Source organism: Kogia breviceps, chromosome 20, assembly GCF_026419965.1.
Source record: "Kogia breviceps isolate mKogBre1 chromosome 20, mKogBre1 haplotype 1, whole genome shotgun sequence".
NCBI classification, from domain to species: domain Eukaryota; kingdom Metazoa; phylum Chordata; class Mammalia; order Artiodactyla; family Physeteridae; genus Kogia; species Kogia breviceps.
In genome coordinates, this window is record NC_081329.1 from 19,105,042 (window position 1) to 19,119,976 (window position 14,935).

Here is a 14,935-nt window from a genome sequence, read left to right on the forward strand (position 1 = left end):
ACTCACATTCCCCGCCTTCTCTCGCAGGCACAGGCTGAGATGGCACAGTTTCCAGAGCTCTCATCGGCCGAGCTTAAACTCTGTATCGCTGCAGATTAACTGCCAGTCTGTGGCCCAGATGAACCTGCTGCAGAAATACTCCCTCCTGAAGTTAACCGCCCTGCTGGAGAAATACACGCCTTCTAATAAGCATGGTTTTAGCTGGTAAGGGTTTAAACTGTCCAGTGAACTGTATTTGAAAATGTTCTCAACCAGTGCTGTCCCAACACCGAGGATATGACAGTTGGATCCTGTATCTTTAGCCGTCATCCTAATGCAGTCAGTTTCTGCATTCTTGAGGCTACATTTGACACTGCTTAAGCCAATATAGCTTTAGGGAATCTCCATCAGGGTTGGTTGAGCGTTCCGTGCTCTGAGTGACAAATCTCCGGTGGATGGGACGAGGATGCTCTACTCTTCCATCTCACTGTCCAGGCGCTTCCTTCCCACTGGTGGGAATAGCCCACCACAGGCAAATACACGCACAGGATCAGATCATAATTTGGAAGGAAGGGAAGAAAACTGTTTAGATCATAAGGTGTTACGAGACCAACTTTGAAATGCTTCATGTACAGTACCTGATTTTGTACCCCTCCTTGTGCACATTTTTAGAAATCATTTTTGATGTGAGTATTTGCAGCATCACAAAAATCTGCCTGAGCTAAAGAGTTTAGTTTTGTTTTTTCCAACAGACTCTTAAGCAGCGGATAACCATTTTAAGGAATTCACCACTCTAAGATATCATACACTAAAATAATATACGAAGATAAAATTTATTGAGCCGTCCATACTTTCAAAAGTATGGCCCTTGGTGTGTGTAGTGTGAGATGTAGACTGTCGGGCTGGATGGGTCATGGATAGGACCCATTATGTGCATGTTTTAATTTTTCTACTGAGTGCAAAGCAGAGGAATGTCTCTGCATTGACATCCCAGCGCATTTTGCAGTGTCAGCTGGGTATCCTTAAGTCTTTTCACCAGTCTAAGTGTTCATTATCCAGCTGCACAACTACCGCTCTTTATAAAAATGGAGAAGTGGGGGCTTCCCTGGTGGCGCAGTGGTTGAGAGTCCGCCTGCCGATGCAGGGGATACGGGTTCGTGCCCTGGTCCGGGAGGATCCCACATGCCGCGGAGCAACTAAGCCCGTGAGCCATGGCCGCTAGGCCTGCGTGTCCGGAGCCTGTGCTCCGCAGCGGGAGAGGCCACGGCGGTGAGAGGCCCGCATACCGCAAAAAAAAAAAAAAAAAAAAAAAAAAAAAAAATGGAGAAGTGGCCCAATTCATGAGTAGCGCTCGGTAGAAAACCAGAGAGTCAGCGGAGCCATGTAACCCTTCTCTCTCCAGCTCCTCCCCTCCTTGGGACTCATGGTGAGGTTAACTTCGGCATCAAAGCATCTCCTGTTCAAAGGCTGTTATTATGTGAGCCCTGCTAAATACAGAAGTTGTTTGTTCTGAATGACAGAAATAAGTATTGACTGGTTTATCCCCACATGCTTCAGATTCTCAGTGGAGATCGTAATGTGTTCCTTGCACATTCCGCCGCTGGGCTTTTCTCCCCGACAAAGCGAGTATTATGCACACTTATAGCCGTGATACCATATACTTAACTATATGGAAACACAAATTTGGCTGTGTGCTTCAGTTTTACCTTTCCTAGAGCTATAAACAGTAACACGCCATGGCTGTGGGGTAAGCACTCTAAAGTCAAGGCAGTCTGCCTTGCGCCGTGTTCCTCTGTGCTTTGAGGCAGGGTTTCCCGGCTGGCTATTTAAAACTGCACACTTCACGTTCTCATTTCTGGGTTGCCCCCACCAGCACCACCGAACCCTCAGGAATCTGAAAGTCCATAATACCAACTGGGTTCTGGTCAGTTTTTCCAGTGAGTCCAAACCAAATGTTAAAGCCTCGCATCGTGGGGTCCACGGAGTGAGGAGAAATTCTACACAAAGTTCTTTTCCGCTTCGGCCTTGCCCTTCCTTGTCGCGTTTAGAGAGGTCGTTTGTGGAGCTGAAATTTCTGCTTGGCGGCATTAAGTGCAGGACACTGGTTTCCTGCTGCTGCGTATACTGCTACGGCTGGACCTGGTGTCAGGACTCCAGGGAGCCTGGCGTAGGCTCACAAAACCCTCATTGTTCTTCTCCGTCTTCCTTTAGAAAGCTAAAGATGTTATATTCTCTGGGGTCATCCGCAGGAGAATTTATTTTGACTTCGGGTCATGAGCTTGGCCCCCACTGTTGAGCTCTGGAGTTGGTTCTCATTATGTCAGGCCAACATCATGCATCTGCTGTTTTCTCGTCCTGATCTTTTTTTTACCCTCAATACTTTGGATCTCATCAAGAACCTAGAAATGATTCTTGTCCACTTTCAGGACAAACAGGAACTTGTTTTTCAACTCCGTCCTGAAGCTCCTGCTTAGGGTCTTGACTGTTCTTTTCTCCTTCTGTTCCTTCCTGTGCCACTGTTTTGTAAGGAAGCCCATCACCTCCCTTAGGAACACAGACCCAGTTCTCAGAGTTACCAGTGGAAGGAGAATCCCCAACTGAGGAGCTGTTACTGGGCCTCACAGCCCCAACCCTTAGAGGATGTAGAACATCACTGTCCAATGGAACCCTCTGTGGTGGTAGAAATGTTCTATATTTGCACAGTCCAGTAGGGTAACGACCGGCCACAAATGGCTAGTGAGTGCTTAAAATGTGGCTGATACAACTGAGGAACTGAATTTGTAGTTCTGTTTAATTTTAATTTAAATAGCTACCTCATTAGCACAGATCTAGACCCTACAGGGTTTAACTGCACAGATGGACAAAAACATAGACAGACAAGTAAACATATCCCTCCAACCCCCAATATTTTTTCAATAGGGCTGTGCCCAAGTTCATGAAAAGGATCAAGGTTCCAGACTACAAGGACCGGCATGTATTCGGGGTCCCTCTGACGGTCAACGTGCAGCGCACAGGACAGCCCCTCCCCCAGAGCATTCAGCAGGCCATGCGCTACCTCCGCAACCATTGTCTGGATCAGGTGAGAGCCGCTGCCTGCAGGTCCCGCTTAATCACGGGAGTCCAGATGCATGCATCTTCTTCTAGTTTTGCAGTGAAAAAACGTTTAATGTTTTTTTTTTTCCCAATAGGTTGGACTCTTCAGAAAATCGGGTGTCAAATCCCGGATTCAGGCTCTGCGCCAGATGAATGAAAGCGCCATAGATTGTGTCAACTATGAGGGGCAGTCTGCTTATGATGTGGCAGACATGTTGAAGCAGTATTTTCGAGATCTTCCTGAGCCACTAATGACGAACAAACTCTCGGAAACCTTTCTGCAGATCTACCAATGTAAGTGTTCTTTGATCTTGACATTGTTGGCAGTGGGGAAAAGAGGGGTCACCTGAAACCTGTAGCTCCTTTGATGTCATTCTCTTGGACCCACATGATGATCTCTTAGAAATACGTCATCGATTTCTTTCTTCCTTGCCTTCTTGTTTGTGGAACAGGTTTCTGTGTACCTGTTGAATAATGCAAAAATAAATTTCCCTCGTCGTCATTCTCTAATTACCGAAGCAACTGTGCATTTTTACATTCTGATCCAGGAGCTCGTTTTTTTCATTCGTTTCCAGAACAGTGTTATCTAAGATACTTAAAAGAGCAGATCCCGAGATCTCTCTCTCTACCTTGTCTGTAGGCATTTCAGTTACTTCACATTTCTCTAGCAGGGCCTGTTGTGTTTAGAGTTTCACAGGTGTCTGTGTGTTTTATTTTGCTGTAAAACGAATACATAATCTTTTTCTGCTGTTCATCTCAGCTTCTACCAGAAATACTTGGGAAAACAATACCCATGCCCATCTCACTTTTAAGTAAAGCTTAAAGCAAACAGTGGTCTGAAGTAATGATCAAGATCAGGATTATAGCTTTTACAGGCTTGTGTTTTTCTTGGCTCAGTGTGGTATTACAGCAATGTAATTTAAAAGCACCTTCTCTCAGTGCTTGAATTGTCTTTAGAACTGGCACGTGGGACTTTATTTTATGAGAAATGGAGTTGGTCTGGATTATTTCATTATTTGCTTCGTCCTTTCAGATTTTATGAAAACACAGGTCACATTTCCCCCACCAAGGTATTTGTTATGTATTGTAACCATGGAGCTGTTTAATCAGTTTGTCCTATGGAGCTGCATTTGAGTGACTTCGGTTTTCCACCACACGCCTTTCAAAAGAAAACTTTGCCTAGTAAAGGAGACCTGAAAGTTGTGTCCCACATTTTCGGCGTGTATTATTTTATTTATTTATATATAATACATTATAATTGTATTATAACACATATATATTATATAATGTTATAACACATTACATTATATTGTTATATTATTTATATTATATATTTTTATGGGTTTATTTCTCAAACGTGTATTTTTATAGTAGCCTCTCAGTAGGGCTTTCTCTAAAACTTAAAGAAATTACTAGTTAAACATATCTGTTGTTTAAATGGAATATTTTGGCAGCTTCCTTTCCCCATTTAAAGAATGAGCAGATCAGTTGAAATTAGGAGAGTCCGCTGAGATGCTGAACATTTTGTAGTCAAGGTGAAGAAATCTCGGTTCTCATCCTCTTGTATGTCTTCGATAAGATTTCTCGTTGAAACTAAAGTATAGCCTATAATGTTCAGTAATTAAGAATGGTAAACTAAGAGTTTCAAAAAAGTACATAGAAAAGAAAGAACCGTTCTGTAAAGTAAAAGAAAAGAGCAGGCATCATCTGGAGCTGCACTCTGAGGTGGATTCAGGAGTATATTGGCGTTGTGGGTTTTTAAAAATTGTTAACTCCTCCACAGGCAGGAAGTACTTGAGGGTAGTGACGCTGGTGGCCATCCCTAATTTCTTCCGTATTAACCTCAAGTACACTTTTTGCAAGTGCTTGTTCAGTGCTGGGCTGAGGTCTTTGATACCGCTATTTGCTTTGGGACGTTTCCTGGCGAACGTTCACGGAAAATCACTGGGTTGATGGGGTAAATGCTGGTGTCGTGCAGATGTGCCCAAGGACCAGCGCCTCCAGGCGATCAAGGCCGCCATCATGCTCCTGCCTGACGAGAACCGGGAGGTCCTGCAGACGCTCCTCTACTTCCTGAGCGATGTCACAGCAGCTGTGAAGGAGAACCAGATGACTCCCACCAACTTGGCCGTGTGCTTGGCGCCTTCCCTCTTCCACCTCAACACCCTCAAGAGAGAGAACTCCTCTCCAAGGTACGGGTCCAGTGAGCTGCGCATGCGTGATGGTGAGACGCGCACGCGCATGCTGAGACACGCACACGCGCATGCGCCGTTCTTTAGACAGAAGACGCCTCCCTTTCGTTGTAGGGCTGTCCCTGTGTTTTTGTTGGATTCATACCTGAATCCAGCAAAAAGGAGTTTGACCTCCTGCCTTCACAGCCCACGTTCCTCCCCTGTGCTGCTTCCATTCTTTCTTCTCAGCCCTGGGGGTGTGACTTCCTAGACAATCTAGTTTCAGCCAGGTTTTGAGAGACGTGTGCATTGCTGCTTTGCCGCGGCAGGTGTTTGCCCTGATCGTCCCCCCAGCGCTCTCTGTAACGTTGTCATCATACTTTCTGCCGGCAAACAGACAAGAGAGTTTACAGACCTCAAAACCTGGATGGGGGACGAGAGCCCTGCTGCCTTGGCTTCTGCATAAATAAAACCAGGCTGCCTTGGCTTCTTCAGTAGAACCAAGCTACCGGCCTTGTGTGGGAAGTTGAAAGGAGCTGGATCTGAAATGACTAAGGATGACGTTGAGCCTCAAAGTTAAGACTCAGCCGAGCCAATTGTTGCGAAGTTTCTCCTTAGATGTAGACAAGATCGAAGTGACTGTGGAAGTCCAGGAATCTGGAACATAACAAAGGCTCTTTTGCTCAGCACTTATTCTGTACCCAGCATGGGGCTACACCCTGGACATTGATTATCTTCTTTAATCCTCATAACAATCGTAGGAGGTGAAGCTCCTGTTAGTATCTATTTTACACTTGAGGCAAGAGTGCAGGGCAGGTCACTTACGTAAGTATTGAATAACTTGCCTATGCTGATAGGAAAAAAATGGCAGAACCACTTGAATCATCTTACTTATATGAATATTTCGTATAAAGGCCTCATGGTGAAGTGTCACTAACCCCTTTCTACTAAATTCACCTGCTGATCCTTTTCCTCAGCTGTAAAGGAAGTTGACAAATATTTCTCAGCTGTAGGCCTGAGGCCTGGTCGTACTAGTGAAGTTAGCTTTGAAAGCCATACAATGCTTAATTAACTAGGTCTGTGTTTAATGGGATAGAGAGCTAAAGGTGAGCAGAAGAGAGAGATCAAGATAAGATTAAGACAAAAGCTCTAGGAAACAATAGACTTCTCTCTCACTGACAGGAGGGGCTCCTGGTTATTTACACTAGAAAGAATGATCCTGTTTAGCCCCTTGACAAGTGCCTCCCATCCACATACACCTCAAAGCTGCCTTTCCTTCCTGCCACCCCACACGGTATAGACCTTACAAGCTGCCCTGTTTCAATAGGAACCTATTTAACGTGATGGTTTTAAATCACCTAGATTTCATCTCTTCCATGTTTGCTGTGCATCGTTGATACAACTGAGAAATTCTAGTGACCAAAGTAAAGCTCTCCTTAACCACTTAATGGCAAATAGCCTCCAGTGAAAGTCTTTTTCTCTCCTTTAGGTTTCCTCAAATAACACATTGATTAAAAATATATAAATGGGGCTTCCCTGGTGGCGCAGTGGTTGAGAATCCGCCTGCCGATGCAGGGGATACGGGTTCGTGCCCCGGTCCGGGAAGATCCCACATGCCGCGGAGCGGCTGGGCCCGTGAGCCATGGCCGCTGAGCCTGCGCGTCCGGAGCCTGTGCCCCGCAACGGGAGAGGCCACAACAGTGAGAGGCCCGCGTACCACAAAAAAAAATATATATATATATATATATATATATATATAAATGTTTGAATCTTTCCCTTCCCTTATTTCTCTCTCTAGGGTAATGCAAAGAAAACAAAGCTTGGGAAAACCAGATCAAAAAGATTTGAATGAAAATCTTGCTGCCACTCAAGGGCTAGCCCATATGATTGCTGAGTGCAAGAAGCTTTTCCAGGTAAGGAGATGGGAAGTTTTGTTATTTGTCAAGGATGATGTAAATGAGGACAAAATCTTGGGCACCGTACTTGTTCGCATCTTTTTTTTTTTGGCTGCACTGTGCGGCATGCGGAATCTTAGTTCCCCAACCAGGGACTGAACCTGTGCCACCTGCATTGAGAGAGTGGAGTCTTAACCACTGGACTGCCAGGGAAGTCCCAACTTGTTCACATCTTAACCAAAACTTTTCCACAGCTGAAGATTATATATGTAGTCTGAGAACGTATTATTTATATAGTTCATAATGTATAAGCTCGTTAGAGTCAATATGTTAATGAAATTGCCTACCTCCTACCCCTTTACTTAGAAAGCGGAAGTAACAAATTATCTGATATAAATTCTTTATCAGAGGTGCAGCCGCTATGGAAAACAGTATGGCCATTCCTTAAAAAATTAATAATAGAACTACCTTAGGATCCAGCAATTCCATTCCTGGGTATATCCAAAGAAAACAAAAGCACGAATTCAAAAAGATACATGCACCCCAATGGTCATAGCATTATTTACAATAGCCAATGGAAGCAACCTAAGTGTCCATCAACAGATGAATGGATAAAGAAGATGTGGTGGGGAGGGGGGGGGGCGGTGTATAAAATGAAATACTACTCAGCCGTTAAAATAAAAGAATGAAATTTTGAATTTTACCATTTGCAACAATAGGGATGGACCTGGAGGGTATTATGCTTAGTGAAATTAAGTCAGGCAGGGGAAAACAAGTACTGTATGTTATTGCATACATGTGGAATCTAAAAACATAAGACAAAGAATGAATATAACCAAACAAAAACAGACTCACAGGAATAGAGAACAAACTAGTGGCTTGAAAGGTAAGAGGGGTGTGGGGGGCAAGGGGGTTAAGAGGTACAAACTACTGTGTATAAAATAAATAAGAGACAGGATATATTGTACAGCATAGGGAATATAGCCCATATTTTACCATACTTTTTTTTTTTTTTTTTTTTTTTTTTTTTTTTTTTTTTGCGGTACGCGGGCCTCTCACTGTTGTGGCCTCTCCCGTTACGGAGCACAGGCTCCGGACGCGCAGGCCTAGCGGCCATGGCTCACGGGCTTAGTTGCTCTGCAGCATGTGGGATCTTCCCGGACCAGGGCACGAACCCGTGTCCCCTGCATCGGCAGGCGGATTCTCAACCACTGCGCCACCAGGGAAGCCCACCATACTTTAAATGGAGCATAATCTATAAAGTTTTTGGATCACTATCTTGTACACTTGAAACTATTGTAATATTGTAAATCAGCTAACTGTACTTCAGTTTAAAAAAAAATCTGTCTTCGTCAATGTACACCCCATTTTAATCACTTACTCTCCTGCTGTAACTTTCTAAAGAAGAGGACCTCACACAAAAACAAGCTTTCTGGGTACCTCTATGAAGGTGATCTGCTTGCCTCCTCACGATACCACATGAGGTCGGCAGGGACTCTCCTCCATCTGTTGGAAGCAGGGGGACTGCGCTGTGGCCTTGAGGATCTTGCCGCTTCCTCTGATGGGCAACAATCCTCCTTTACGTCTCCCGTGTCCCTCCCAGGTTCCTGAGGAAATGAGCCGATGTCGAAATTCCTACACCGAACAAGAGCTGAAGCCTCTAACCCTAGAAGCGTTAGGGCGCCTTTGTAATGATGAGTCAGCCAGCTACCAACACTTCCTCCAGGACTGTGTGGACAGCCTCTTCAAAGAGGTCAAAGAGAAATTCAAAGGCTGGGTCAGCTACTCTACATCTGAGCACGCTGAGCTGTCCTACAAGAAGGTATGTGGTCTCCCTGTTGTCAGCCATTTGAATTCTGGTGGCCAGGACTCGGGTTCCTCGGAGAAGAGATACCCTTTTGCCAACACAGCTCTCCTTGGGGATCTGTCACCCGTTCCCTTCCTTGTAGAGCTAGGCAGCCGGGTGATTCATATCCGCCCAGGTCAGAGTGCAAGCCAGCTCAGTGAGGAATCGTACTCATTGAACACGTGGGAGGAATCATACTCATTGAACACGTGCCAGGGGAATCAAAATATCTAAGGAAATCCTTTGGTTCCACAGAAACACAGTAGAATTCCCTGGAATGTTTTACTAATGGTATTTGGCCTTTGGGCATTTTGTGACGTGCTTAGATATTTCCATCATTTGATTGGAATCCCCTTGGGCTCTCTTCTGTTCTCAGTCACTCTTCTTCTCTTGGTCCTTTAATGGGCAGGGAGTGCTGGGTGGGTGGGAGGTTAACTTGAAAGCCCCTTAAGGGCAGAGGCATCCTGTATTGCTTTGCATGATAGGTGCATGGAGGTATTTGTTGATTTGTCTCTACCACCTTGAGTAGAAACAATGAGAGCACTTGGGTGGCCATGCAGGCTTGGGAGTGCAGATAAATCTTAGTTTTATTACATTGATCCTAATATGGGTCCCAGGAAGACAGATATTACCGGAGGTGACGCCAGCAGTACTATTTGCTTTCTGGCCTGATCTTGAATGTACTTGCAGTCAGCAGCCTATTAAAGCCAGAAATAAACACTAGGACCACGTACCCAGCTAGTAGTTTGCCTTCAGAGCCTAGGTTTGTGGGAATTGTCTCAGCCCTGAAAAGTACATCCTCTTTTCAGGTGAGTGAAGGACCACCTCTAAGGCTTTGGAGGGCAACCACTGAAGTCCCTGCATCGCCTGAGGAAATCTTAAAGCGCCTACTTAAAGAGCAGCACCTCTGGGACGTAGACTTGTTGGATTCAAAAGTGATTGAGATCCTGGACAGTCAAACTGAAATTTACCAGTATGTCCAAAACAGTATGGCGCCCCATCCTGCTCGGGACTACGTTGTTCTGAGGTGAGAGCTTCCGGATTGATCACTGCTGCAAGGGTGAGCCTCTGTGGCACTGAATGTTGTAAGATGTTAACATTATTTAAAACAGAACGTTTGCTTCCAGAAAAGCGTTGAACCCTTCCAAATATGAAAAATATATCCTCATTTATTCCAACAGTGTGTCCATCCCTGAAAATTGTTTGAACTCTTTTGGAATTGAGCTCAGAAAGAGAGGCACATTCCATTGAACGTGTTCAGTGGTAGCCTATTTTTGCCCCTTTTAGGATAGATTTTCTCGTTAGAAACAGCTAGTGAATGCATAAGCCAGGAAATAACATTTGGGTCCCAAGTGAGCTGTGGTTAAAGCTGATTTATATGTGATTCATAAATTCTCTGAAGATATTATTGAAAAAAGAATTCCAAAAATCTTTGAGGAAATGTCACATCATCAGTCCAGAACTTCTCCAACAGACTAACATTTGGATGTCCATGTTCTGATACATTTGTGAAATAGAGAAAGGGTGTTCCGACCCACTTCGGGTTGGTTCTCTTTCTAAGAACTGACTGTGTGAGCTTAAATACCACTGCAGAAGGGGCTCTGTTGAAGTTAGTCATTCAGGAGTCCTTCCACAAGGTTGGATGCCCGGTATGGCCCCCATCCTGCCCACTCTAAGAGTGAGGCGCCGTTTTAAACTCGGCTTCCAGGAAACTCCATTTTTCCCCCCTCTCGTTTTGTCCCTACAGAACATGGAGGACTAATTTACCCAAAGGCGCTTGTGCCCTTTTACTCACCTCCGTGGATCACGACCGGGCCCCTGTGGTGGCAGTGAGGGTCAATGTGCTCCTGGCCAGGTATCTCATCGAACCCTGCGGGTCAGGGAAGTCCAAACTCACCTACATGTGCAGAGCTGACTTAAGGTATGTTCTGATGCCGTTTTTTTGTTTTTGTTGTTTGTTTGTTTGTTGACATCTTGAGTGAGGGGCATAAAGAAGATTCAGACTTCTTGTCTGATGCAAAAAATGTCTTAAATGAATACATCCTTGCATCTTGGATGCTCTATGAAGAGCAGTGCTTATAAAGTAACTCCTTCATGTTTCTTGGTCTTCTGGGTACCACTTACTAATTTCCACCCCTTAGAGAATTGGTACTAAAGCAATGTGGATGTGGTGGTTCTGCCATGAACTTAAAGCCACAGGAAATGAGAGTTTGAATTAGCAGCCAGATGTTTCTCATTGTATATTCAAAGAGGTTTGAATAATGTGACATGCCCTTTTAGTAATTAATTAGACCTATACTTTGTGCCATAGATCAGTGCGAATTCTTATCAGAAAATGAAATGCAGCAATACCAACAAGAAAAAAACAAACCTCTAAAAACTTTCCAAAGTGGCTCTCCCGTTAAAATAAATTCTCATTTGAAGTCTTTACAGCTCCATACTGCAAGTATCTGTATGGTCTGTTTTTGTTCTGTATGCCAGAGCTTTCTTTCCTGAACAGTTTCACTCAGTATCTGCACTCAATATGTTGTTGTTCCTTGAGAAACTTCTGGTTCCAAAAGTGTAATGGAGGTGCCAGCAGATTACTTTGGAATACTGAGAGGGATCTTTATTTGCACATTTTGCCAATCAGGAAATAGAAGTATATTCAGAACTCCCTCCAGCTGATTCAGGGTTTTCCAACTCGAATAATTTATTTGCGTTTCCTTTTCTGTCTGTCGTAGGGGCCACATGCCAGAGTGGTACACGAAATCTTTTGGACATTTGTGTGCAGCTGAAGTTGTAAAGATCCGAGACTCCTTCAGTAATCAGAACACTGAAACCAAAGACACCAAATCTAGGTGATTCCCGAAGCATGTCCATTATCTGGGCCTTTGTTTCTAGAACCCTTGCCAGTCCTTGGAAGATTGGGTTCAGTGTCTGATCCTGAAACGAAACTACAAGTTGGAGTGTGGGAATTGACTATAGTGATTTGATACATTTTTAAAGCTGCTTTCTATTTGTTTAAGGTCTGTATTACGGACCTTGACTGGAATATATGACTGTGCAAAAAAAAAAAAAAAAAAAAGTATTCCTATTCGAATTGCTTCTGAGAAGCAAACTATAAATACATTAGGGAAGACAGTGAAGAGACGTCGTTCTCTTGCGATGTCGGCGTCTGTGTACGTGCACCTATGTCATTTGCTTTGCAGTGTGTGGAGGGACTGGTGTATCCACTGGAATAGTTGGTCCTCTTTGACATATTTTCTCGCTGAGAAGAGCAAAGAAAGGTTTGCACAGAGGGGTGTGTGTATGTGTGTTTGTTGCTGGTCGAATGGCATAGATGTGGAAGTTGGGCTACAGTGTCTGGCACACTGGGACACCTCCAAGAAGGATCTTGATGCATCAGGTTCAGTTTAACCTGGAATATCTGACTACCCATGGAATGATCCAGAAAGTGAACCCGTTTATTTTGGGGTGTCAGACAACCCACCCTTGTCTGTTTTTTTGTTTTTTTTTTTTTTTTTTCCCTGAGTTAGTAAACATTTTCCTTCTCCACCAACCTCTTCTTTACCTTAAAAGTGATTGTGAGAAATTTACTTGGATAGCCCATTTTAAACACAGTTTGTCTCTAGACCTGATTGCAGATAGCAAAGTTGTTTTTATCCAGTACAGGTGAATTCAGGGATGGAAATTCCCCCTTGCTAGCTCCAAAGCACAGTTCTGTTTTTTGGTTTTTAAGTGGAGATGTGAAAACTGAGCATTCATTTAACATCTACTCCTGAATCAAATATCAACACCTTTTACGCGTCCGCAAATGCTTTGCATTTCCGTGTTAGGAGAAACTCTTTAAGTTACTATGTGTGGGAACACAGGAAACTGTGTGCCAAGGAAATCCTTGTAAATTTAAGCCAACCACAAAAGTTGCTTGTTGTTACGGTTATTAACAGCATTTTTGAAAGCTGCCTATGTTAATTGGATTTGTCCTTATCAGCAAATGGGGTTTTTTTTTTTAATATTGTTTTTCCTACATTTCTTTTTCTTCTCCTTTATGAAGCCCCTGGAAATATATTTTAGTAGTGATGGAAAGTAGTAATCACAGTAAAAAACAAACAAGAACACCCTAGTGCAGGGCTTTGGAAGGGTGGTCTTTATACAGGTTTTACTGTAATGGTAAAGGTTGGCTCAAAAGACAGTATTAGTAAATTTATTTTATATGGATCAAAAGTGAATAATGTATGAATGAGAGTTGTAAGAAGGACTTTTATTTTGTTATAATTTAGTTACCATTGTCAGTGTTATTTCAAAGCTTCTTTGAAGAATTAGGGGGCAGGGGACAGATCAGAGTTTAATTTGAGTATTTTGGATATTAGCGTGCCTCTTGAAGATATACGTGTATATTCAACTTTAATGGCTTTGAGATTTGTAAGATTATATGTTGTATATACCATTCTATTAAGAAACATGTACGCCTACCTGCCCACTGTGCTTTCCAACATAGATAAAGCATGATAAAGATTATTATTTAAAATATACTTGTATTTATACCTCAGATATTCTTTTGGATTTTGTACCTCAAGGCTTTTTGTGGTTTTTTTGTTTGTTTGTTTTTTGCTAATGTACATACACTTTACATGAATACAGTCTAAGTGGAAAAAAAGTAAATAAGAGGTTTATAACTTGCTCTATATCTGTACAGAATATAATCAATAAGTGCACTATTAAATGTTTAAAGTAAGGGAAACGTCTGGCCTGCTTTCCACTGTATCACATCTCACTCCCACCCGTAAAACCACAGATGGCAAAAGGCATACCATCCTAGCGTCAACTAAAATGAAAATACGGATTTGCTACAGGAAAGATCGGACTGCAAATCATTCCAAGGCCAAACTGCAACTGAGCCCCTCACTAACAAACAGGAAACCCTGGTGAAGGTTCAGGAAGCACAGAGATGCTCTCCAAACAAAGGTCTCAAGGAAACAGACGATACTGAGAAAGTTACAAGACTAAGCAACAGCAACCAAAAGACGCTCATAAGCAAAGCCAAGGTCACCGATTCACTCCACAGAAGGTCTCTTTCCCACTGTTTGGCTTTCCTGTTCAAAGGATTCCTTACATATTTGACCAGAGGAGAATGTGAAGGGTGTGAACATTTTCAAGAACTCTGCTTTAAGCCACCTAAAGTGATATTGCCACAACTTACTAATTGTGACTTATTGCCGAGGTTGTAAGCTCTCTGAGAGCGGGGCTCCCCTATGCGTCTTTATAATCCCCTACAGCAGCTGTCAGTGTTTTGTACTTGTAGGCACCTAATAAATTTATTATTTGCCAAATGGAATTGATTGAATCAGCGTCTGTGATTTGAAAAGGAAGAGAATCTAGGATGCTGTCTTAAGCCCTCACTTTGGCTTATCAATGCCCACTTTGAGATGGCAGAGACTGGAACTTGTTAAACCTAGTGAAATCTTAAAGTTCAAAAACTGGCAAAGATGACATAGATATTCTACGGAGATGCTCTGGATTCTAAATTAGAGAGTTCTTTGTGCTGGAATTTCAACCAGTCTCATTCCTCCGATACAATGTGATACGCATCTTAGATTTGACTTTGACAAATGCTCACTCTGGGCATAGCAAAGGAGAAAGACCAATCTCGATATAATTTTTTTAAAAGACACACACAGACCAAAGCCTTTTTTATTTACTTCTGCCTCCAGTCCTGGTTTCCTCAGAGCCATATAAAATGGAAGATCAACATATCTGAAATACCTAATAATTCAGCTGTTTGCACAGCTCTGGAGTCATGAGTTACTAATAGGCTACATGCGGTTACCAGGATGGAAGAGATGCTCTCACAGGCACCAGGTAGATTCAGATGGCTTTTGTCATGACCCATTTTCCTATTTACCTCATTTAGTCAGTTATTCCAACACCTATTTATATTTAGCTCACACGGTGCTCAGACCTGAAGATTC

At 43.2% G+C, this 14,935-nt stretch overlaps 1 protein-coding gene across 4 annotated transcripts in view; it reads left to right on the plus strand.

Annotated features, from left to right (window-relative positions):
* The window catches only part of DLC1 (DLC1 Rho GTPase activating protein), a 496,355-nt gene extending 482,054 nt beyond the window's left edge, over nt 1-14,301 (plus strand). For all 4 annotated transcript variants that reach the window (XM_067022638.1, XM_059049453.2, XM_067022639.1 and 1 more), the window contains 9 exons: nt 28-204; nt 2,899-3,058; nt 3,168-3,366; nt 5,051-5,264; nt 7,042-7,156; nt 8,742-8,960; nt 9,794-10,011; nt 10,732-10,905; nt 11,708-14,301. In XM_067022638.1, coding sequence (XP_066878739.1) covers nt 28-204; nt 2,899-3,058; nt 3,168-3,366; nt 5,051-5,264; nt 7,042-7,156; nt 8,742-8,960; nt 9,794-10,011; nt 10,732-10,905; nt 11,708-11,828 — 1,597 coding nt within the window. In that variant the 3' untranslated portion in view covers nt 11,829-14,301. The remainder of the gene's footprint in view (nt 1-27; nt 205-2,898; nt 3,059-3,167; nt 3,367-5,050; nt 5,265-7,041; nt 7,157-8,741; nt 8,961-9,793; nt 10,012-10,731; nt 10,906-11,707) is intronic.
* The last annotated feature ends 634 nt before the right edge of the window (nt 14,302-14,935 follow it).